Consider the following 9,541-nt stretch of genomic DNA (forward strand, 5'->3'; position numbering starts at 1 on the left):
ATATTTAATCCCTTAAATATACTTTCTAATATAAATCATAAGTAAAACTTAAAACACAATACTTATAAGTATACCTATTATAGATATTATTCAAACATAAAATATAAACGTAATCATTATGAAAGGCAATAACCAAAAAAGGACAAAAGTGGTTAACAATAACCAAAAAGGGACAAAAGTGGTTAACTCCAACTTAATTCTAAACCTAAACATTAATTTTTTATATATATATATATATATAATTTGGTTTTTATTTTTTAAAATCCGAAACCAAATAAAAAAACCAAACAAAGTAATTTATTAATCCAAAACCAATCCGAAAAACCAAAAAACCAAAAAACCAATCCAAATAAAAATTCGGTTTGATTTGGTTTGGTTATTTGGTTTAATCCGAATAGTGCACACCCCTAATTGAGACCAAACGAAGTGCGCTATGATTCTGGCTTGACTCAATTGTTTGAGTGTTGTGGTTATATTTCAACATGTAGGTACATATATAGAGGATAAATTACACTTGATCTTACTTTATGTCACCCCATAAGACATTTTATTTACCTGATGAAACTATGGTGCATGTTAGGCTCTCAGTCCATAAGTTCTACCATGATTAGATGCCGATTGCATTAAGTTATGGTACTGACCTAAGTTGCTTGGACTCTCCAAAAATGTTGCCGCACCCGTGTTGGGTCCTTCAAAAATACACTCATTTTGTAGGATCCAACACGCACCCATCGACATTTTTAACATAGGTACTGGCTCCTGAAATAGTACGATCTTGACCATAAGCTCCACTCTTCAGAGGGAAAAAGAAATGGTTAGGATTTGGGATGACAATAAAGATATATGTTGATATATATAAGATAAATTGAACATATTAGTCAGAATGTTCTTGAGGATGAATATATATGTTTTATACGGAGGTCATTGTAATTTTGTAAGCTAGAGGATAGCTTCCTGTACTAAAACAAACTAGTACAAGTATTACTTAATTTACATCTACAACAATATGTAGCTTTATTTAAAATAAATTTAACATGTATCACTTTCCAGCTAAGTTTTGTGTTACCTTTCTTTAGTTCATCAGATTCTACTTTTGGGATGGATGTGATCAGGAGGATGCTACAGACTGGGCATCCAACCATGCTCAGCTGATTGGAGATACCCTGATGGTGGCCAGTCTTCCCTTTATATCATTCTTTAAGAGGTAAAATGGTTGTTCATCCAGTGTCTGGCAATGTGAATATTTCGGACCAAAGTTTAGTATGGGTTCCTCTAGTGGCCAAGGAGTCACACAATTGAAAGAAATGGAAGCTGTGGATATATTTTGCGTAATCTACTAATGTTTGTCTTTTTTCCCCCCTTCATGTTTCATATCATAGTAAACGAAATATATAGCTGAATATTACATGATCAATCTAATTAAGTTTGTTTAGTTTCTTTCAGCATAGTTAACTTGTTTGAACGATGCTTCTTGACATGCCATAGGTGCCCGCTTGAATTTCTATTCCATAAATTTTCTAGGGAAAATATTTTGCATTCTACCAAAACTCTGAAATGCTATAGAATCAAGTTCTGCCCTGAAATTGGTCCGAATTATTTGGGCCTGCGATTAGGAATATTAGCCATAAAAATATGACCCGTCCAATCCGCTCAAGTCCTGCCCATTTTAGCCAGCGTATTTCAGTTAATACAAAAATGGGGAATTTTATAAATAGCTAAGATGTAAAATATAATAGATCTCCTAAGCTAAAGGTTGCTTGTTTACGTAGTGTAGCTATAGTTTTAATGGCTATATTGATTCACGTTTGTATAATTCAATTTTTTTTAATTGATTATACAAATTGTTTATTAAGTTCGCTTAAATGATGCGGCAATTTCGGTTATAATCAAAGAAAACGATTCCTTAATTCATGGTTATTATATCTAATTAAAATTCTTTACCTAATATGACTTCTTCTTTTTGGTGAAAAAGGCATGTCTCATTGTATATAAAAAAATGTATATGTATATAATTGTATTGAGTTTACAAAAAAATTATAATTGAAGTACATCAGTTTGTATAAACAATATGATATATAGTAGGTTGTATATGTTTATGAATAAATTGTATATTATAGATTTTGTATAAATTGAATTGTATAAATCAAACAAGTTGTTACGTATATCATACTTGTATTTGTATTTGAAGTATATATTGCATACTTGTATGCGTCTTAAAATTATGAAATACATACAAATAAAGTATATTTTAAACCAAATAAATATACATCTATAAAATACCTAATATATTTAGCTGTATAATTATACAATATTGGGCTTGCGTATCTACAATTTTGAAAATTTTGGATGAATGAAATTTTCAGAATTTGATTTTAATTTGGTTAAGTTATTTAAGGGGAGGTGAGAGATTTTAGGAGATAGATTAGTGAGTGTCACGGCCCAAAAATGGACGTGATGACACTTATCTATTCCCACCAAGACAAGTCAATCTCAACCCAATGAAATCGAAAGAAATGCGGGAATATAGTGGAAACACTTATTCTTTCTATTAAAATCCTCAAATTTTGGTCGTCACGTGTACAAGCCACTAAATACATAAAGTACGAAATTAAGAAATAAGTACAAGTCTCGGTCCTTGTTTCTCAAATAGAACAAAGTATAAAGAAAAGGAAAAAGAGGGCCCGCCAAAGTGACAAGCAACTACCTCTTCAAATCCTTGACAAGCTTCAAAATGAGAAGAAGGAGAAAGAGATCACATAGGTCCGGGATCGGAACAGAAGAAATGAGTGATTACCAACAATACAATACCTACCAAGCAACCTAATAAACAAGGCATCTAGCTAGAAATCATGCACCCTTTACACTCCAACCTAACCTCCTCAAACTACAACCTGCACAGAAATCAGCCCAACTTAACAGTTCTACTATACACGACTCACAAGGTCCAATATTCATAGTTCAATAATCACATATCAGCAATCAAACAAATCAAGTACGCCAATCTCAATGTCAAGTAAATCAGTCACATGCAACAGGTATATCAATCACTATTAACAAGCAAGTCGCACATAAGCATTAAAATGCACCAACTCACAATAATCAATCTCTCACAGGAATCATTTTCCATCGGCACAATATCACTAGCCGGAACCATTTTCCATTGGCTTTATATCAAGTCACTAGCCGAAATCATTTCCCATCGGCTTTATATCAACCCACTAGCCGGAACCATTTCCCATCAGCTTTATATCACTAACCGGAATCATTTTCCATCGACTTTATATCACTCGCCGGCAATGACCTCGGCATTATAAACACTTGCCGGAAATGACCTTGGGAAAGTTAGGGTTATCAAAGCCACTGACATGCAATTGAAGAGGTAAAAATCGCTCAGCTTCAGTATTTGTGTCAAAATGAGCTTCGTAGTTTAAGAGCAATTGAAGTCTAAAATTGTAGTTGAAAAATATACATAAAGACGATGAAAATATTTCATCAAAGAGCATATATGGTCGAGTGATAATATTGTCCAAAGACCTAGAAAATACCTGAATTCAATTCCAAATTTTATTTATATGTATATTTTTGAAAAAACCGACCGGTTAAAACCTTGGTGACCCTCCGGTTTCCTTAAACAACCGCATATATATCACCAAAGAGAATGGACATAATAATGACAAAAGCTGAGTTTATTTGAAGTTGACTACCTGTAAAGTTTCAACAATGCACTTTTAGAATATTCTATATTAGGATGAGTGACTACTTTCTTAAGCTAAATTTCTAATTTTATATTCCTAATTAAGAGCCATTCCTTCTGTTCTTGTTGTCATGTTTGCCAAAAAATAGTTACTCCAAATAAAATTGTCATTTCAGAAAATCAAGAAAGAATTACACAACCCTTGGTGGTGACATGACATGGTCTTATTTCAAGGATAAATCTACAAATACAATGACTTACATTTATAAAGAAATGACAAAAGTTTATCCCAACATCTACACTCTACAGTGGAATAGGGATAGCCAGCAGAGGTTGAGCTTTTGACAGGGTAATACCAAATCTTTCCTCCATGTCCAAGTCCTCAGGTGTAATTCCATCTTGTAGCTTCCAATTAAAGGTATTTAACAATGAACCTAGCACGATTGGAATCATCCTAATAGCCAAAGGCAATCCAGGGCAAATTCTTCGACCAACACCAAATGGAAGGAGCTCAAAATCCTGACCTCTAATGTCTATTTCTGACTCCAAAAACCTCTCCGGCTTAAAGTCCAAAGGGTCTTCCCATAGACTAGAGTCCCTCCCTATTGCCCATACGTTCACAAGAACTTGGGAGTCTTTTGGAATAATATAGCCACAAAAATCAACATCTTCCTCTGTTTTGCGTGGAATCAAGAAAGGAACTTGTGGGTGTATTCGGAAGTTTTCTTTCACAATGCACCTCAAATAAGGCAAATTCGCAACATCAGCTGCATTTATTAGTTTACCTCTGCCAATCACTTGGGCAAGTTCTTCTTGTGCTTTCTCCAAAGTGTGTGGATTCTTGAGTAGTTCAGCCATTGCCCACTCCAATGTATTTGACGTTGTATCTGTCCCTGCTTCAAACAAGTCCTGCAAAATTTGCTAGTGTAAGATCCTATGACCTAGAACGTCAAATATATATATATATATATGTGACACAATATATTTTCTTTTAGTTAATGACATAGTTTTATATTTAGTAACAATTAACTTACCAGACAGAGTTGCTCGATTTGATTCCTGTCAATTTCTTTAGGACAAATGTTGAGAAGGGCATCTAAAACATCAACATTTGCATGTTTACCCATACTCCGCTCCTTTAGCCGCTCATCAATCAAATCACTCATAAGGTGAAGAATCTTTGTAAAATACTTAGTCATGCGTCGCCTTATACCCTGTGGATCAATTTTCTGAAGAAATGGGAAAAAGTCTACCACATTGGGTTTACCAGCCTCAATCGAGATGTTCGACACCAATTCCTTAAATTCCTTAGCAGAATCAGTAAACGGGTCAGTTAAATCTATAGAGAAAAATGTGTTCGACAGCAAATTCATTGCAGTCCTGAAAGTCGCTCTGCTGATATTCACTGTTTCACCAACTTTGCTACAGTTGCCACAGTAATCAATCAGCTCCTGAATTTTTTTACTTCTGAGATGCTCATTAGCGTCAAGTCTGTTACCTGAGAATATAAAAGTCTTGTAACCACCCACACCTTGTAATCCCATAAATAAAATAAAACAAATCTTTACCTGAGAAGATGTGGTAGTTCATAATCTTGCGAAGTGTTCTCCATTGAGAATCAACAGGTAGCCATATAGCAGAGAAATCATTGTGATTGCAGGCACGGAGTGCGTCAGGAATACACCTATTAGAAAACATTAAATCTTTCTTTTGCGTCACTTCTCTTGCCAACACTGCTGAGGAAACGATCACCGTGTTTATTTGCCCAAATTTCAGATTCATAATTGGACCATGGTTTTTTGCGAGTTGAGTGAGTGATATGTGGGGTTTGTCACCAAGCAAGTGGAGATTTCCGATGATAGGCAAAGGGAATGGACCTGGTGCAAGTCTTTTGCTTCTTCTAAGTGAAATCAATACTCCACGAACCAAAAAACAGGCAAATAACACACCTATCAAAGTGTTCACATAGTCCATTTTTATTGGCTTACGAACTAGAGATTTGGGGCTGGTTATATTGGTTTTCTTAGGAGTTTGTCAGTCTGCTGTGACGTCTTGGAGGCAATGGAGCAGTACATTTATACTGCACGCATCTCTCAGTCTGTGGGGTCTTGGAGGCAAACACAATAAGAGTGTCAAAAACACATCTAAACTATCCAATTTTTTTGAGTTTAATATCTAAACTATTGAGAATGTAAGTTTCATACCTAAATTATCACTTTTTAGTTTGAGAAACACACCTCAGGTGTGTGTAATACACTCTCTCTTTTATTTGAAAAAACCTTGACACATGACATTCCACAAGGATAAAATATTCAACTTTGACAAAAATTAAATAATAAACTATTCATATTAATTAAAAAATTAAAGATTAAAGTATTACTATCCATAAAAAAATAATTTAAAAAAAAAATAAAATTTAAATTACTTTTCTTACCCCACTCCACCACCTCCTCCATGTACCCACCTCCCCACGACAATCCCCCATCCTTTTTAAGAAAAAAATTCTTTTATAAAATATTTTTAAAAAATTCATACTTCACCCTCCCGCCCCCTTCCCAAAAAAAACCATCCACTCATTCCTCCTCCCCCGCCAAAAAAATCGATAGTATTTATTTTTTAAAAAATAAAAATTCTACTCCGTCCTATTTAACCCTCCGATCCTAATTTTTTTTTTTTACATTTTGTGTTAGATATGTACGTACATATATTTTTAGAAAAAAAAATTCTACTAGTGTACCGAATATAACATAAATAAATAAAAAATAAAAAAAGTCTTGCGGCAGCAAGTAAAAAATATTTTTGATATGTATATATCTAACATAAAATGAGGAAAAAATTGGAAGCGGAGGGTTAGGTGAGGTGGGTAGAATTATTTTTTTTAAAAATAAAATAATATCTAATTAGTATTTGAGGGGGGGGGGAGATGAAGTAAAAAAATAAATACTTTTATAAAAGAAATTTAAACAAAATAAAACTAAAACGAAAAATGGTCGGGGGGTGGGGTGGGGAGGGCGGTGAGAGGAAGTGATGGAGTGGGGTAAGAAAAATATTTTACGTTTTATTTTATAAAAGAAATATTAATTTTTTGGATAATAATTTTTTAATTTTTAATTTTAACTAGTACTAATAATTTATTTAATTTTTGTCAAGGTTGAATGCTTTGTCCATATGGAGTGTGTGGAAGAGGCTCCTCTCTAGTTGGTCCAGTGCATATTTAATTTAATGACATCTGTCAATTTTTAAAATCTAATGGTCCATATTTATTTAAATAAAGTAGCCTTTAAACCATGGTCAAATATCATTAACCATAGTTATTACTATTTCTCTTTCTCTCTCCTCTCTCCTCTCTTTCTTTCTCAATTAATTCTGCAACAAATATTTTCTCAATCAGCAAAGAATTTGCTTTGTTAACAACAAATCGCTTTTTCTTTCCATTATTTTCACACCGTGATAAAAAGAAGACAAAATTCAAAGGAAGAACTTGGGTTATAAAATTTAAAAAATCCAACTCATGAGACTACTTCTTTGAAGCTTGGTTCGGTCACAATGGTGATCCACAAAACTCTGTCGTCTTCTTCGTACCATCAATTTTTTTAATTTGGAGTTTCTGCAAAGGCCAACTAAAGGATCTGGAAAGGACACGAAAAATGGGTAGGAAAATATTTTTTCATATACTTTTTTTTTTGGTGAAATTCTCCATTTATTTTTTGGGACTTCTTTTCTGGTGGTATTTATAACTGTAATCTTTAATTGGGGCTAATCACTCCATTTCAGTTTTTCTCTTCTGAAACTCTCCCTAGTTGTTCATATGTAAATGTAAAAACATTAAAATATTGATGTAATTTTAATTTTCAATTGTTTGATTGCTTTGTTTTTCAGAGAGTTTTGGAGGGGAAAGAAGTGTTTATTTGCTGATTGAGAAAGGAATAAGAGGAGAGAGAATTACTAATAACCATGGTTAATGATATTTGATCAAGAAAATTAATCTAGTCCATTAAAAATTAAATGGACACGTGTCAACTATATGAAATAGCACTGGGGGAAACTGGAGAGGAGCCTCTTTCGGAGTGTGGTGTGACAAATTTTTAAAATTAAAGAGAGAGTGTATTACACACACCATGATGAGAGTGGTATAAAGAGAGGTGTGTTTCTCAAACTAAAAAAGTGATAGTTTATGTATTAAAACTCACACTCTCAATAGTTTAGGTATGAAACTAAAAAAAAGATACAGTTTAGATGTGTTTTTGACACTTATCTCTTATTTATTTGAAAACAGCCTGAAGAGGTAATGAGCCAACAATCAATAAGATATTGATTGGTTTGGTATGATTGAAAATTATCGAATTGATAAGAGCGTTGTATTGGCTCAATGCTTCTTTTTTTCACTTTCACTCACCAATATATTGAGTAAAATACTCCATTTTTCTAGCTCTACTTAAGCTTTTAAGTTTGTAGTTATAAATCACTACAACAAAAGTTGGGGACAATTAATCAATAGTAATATGCAAGGATAAATTAAACAAACAGGCTTCTCGATCATTCTTCACATTCGTCGTCTCTCATGTCCCTCCAAGTTTTTCAACAAAATGTTTCAGATCTAGGTTATTGTTGGCTCATTGCCCTTAAATGGATTTTCTTTTTAATTTTTAACTAGGCAAAATGATCTAGTGGACCCTTATACTTGTATGCGTTTGTATTGTGAACCCTTTTACTTAATTATTTGTCAACTGAACTCTTAAACTCAATCAAAATAAGCATTTTAAACCCCTCCAATCATGTGTGTAGCTCACTCTCCTTTACATAAATGACATGTCATATCCACATCAGATATATTAATGCCATGTCATAATTATTTTTAAAATTATTAATCAAAATTGTTTAATTAAAGGTAAAATAATAAAAATTTAATATATTCTTTAAAGTAAAAGCCATTACATTTTCTTCCATTCCCACTGGTTCACGTGAACCAGGTTGTCGCCGTCGTCGCCATTTTTGCCGGTGAAGCCACTCATATTCCTTCCGCCTTCATCTCCACCACAAATCATCACCATTTTCCTTTCCTCCTCCAACATCCACAAAACCAACAACCTAAGCTACCGCATCAGATCTAGCCGAACACCATCACCATTTTCGCCTTCATCTCCGCCGCACACCATCACCATTTTCGCCGCCATGATTAGATCCTTGCACCCTCACCCACCATCACCATTTTCGCCACCATGATTAGATCCTCGCACCCTCACCCACCTCATTCTCATCTCCACTGACTAGCCGCACTCTCTCTCCCCCTACACTGCGTATCAGTGGTGCCCGGCGAGCACCACCAACGCTGCTCTCTCCCTCCGTCAGTGATTAGTGGACTCAAGGAGGTGCCAAGATCATCTAAATAGATGAAAATAGATTGTGAAAAAGAAAGAAAAAAGGATTGGGTAGGGGATGGATATGGCTGAAAAGGAGGTTTTTTTTTTCTGCATAAAATCACCAAACATTACCAAATTCTTCAATATTTACATTAACAATTCAGATCATTCATAATCAAAATCTAAGATTCATTAATCGGATTCTCTTCCGGTTCATCAAAATTAGGGTCATTTGCATCAACAACAACAACATCATCTTCTTTCTTAGAAGAATAACTTTCGTTGCCGGCCCAAGTAAACTTTCCACCATGGCCGCCTTTCTTCAGAGATCCACTTATTTCGGGGGTCGATCGCCGGTCCTTCCTCGCATCTTGGCTTGATTTGGGGATAATTTTGGAACTTTTTGATGTATTCTTCATAGTGACTTTTTTCAGTGGGTCATATGGTGAAGAAGAAGGGTTTCAATTTTCTTTTTATGTTTATTATT

General features: G+C 34.1%; 2 protein-coding genes across 2 annotated transcripts in view; one reads left to right on the forward strand and one right to left on the reverse strand.

The window, feature by feature from the left end:
- LOC102595815 (autophagy-related protein 101) overlaps positions 1-1,442 on the forward strand; it is an 8,732-nt gene extending 7,290 nt beyond the window's left edge. Inside the window, exon 7 of the mRNA XM_006360171.2 lies at positions 1,077-1,442. Coding sequence (XP_006360233.1) covers positions 1,077-1,152 — 76 coding nt within the window. The 3' untranslated portion in view covers positions 1,153-1,442. The remainder of the gene's footprint in view (positions 1-1,076) is intronic.
- Positions 1,443-3,982: 2,540 nt separating this feature from the next.
- Positions 3,983-5,718, reverse strand: LOC102596155 (geraniol 8-hydroxylase-like). Its single transcript, XM_006360172.2, has 3 exons — positions 5,263-5,718; positions 4,729-5,192; positions 3,983-4,603 (listed from the first exon to the last, which is right to left on the reverse strand). The coding sequence occupies exons 1-3, from the start codon at positions 5,666-5,668 to the stop codon at positions 3,998-4,000; spliced, it is 1,476 nt and encodes a 491-aa protein (XP_006360234.1). The 5' UTR covers positions 5,669-5,718; the 3' UTR covers positions 3,983-3,997.
- Between the last annotated feature and the right edge of the window lie 3,823 nt (positions 5,719-9,541).

The sequence above is a fragment of the Solanum tuberosum genome, unplaced genomic scaffold, assembly GCF_000226075.1.
Source record: "Solanum tuberosum cultivar DM 1-3 516 R44 unplaced genomic scaffold, SolTub_3.0 scf00316, whole genome shotgun sequence".
Taxonomy (NCBI): Eukaryota; Viridiplantae; Streptophyta; class Magnoliopsida; order Solanales; family Solanaceae; genus Solanum; species Solanum tuberosum.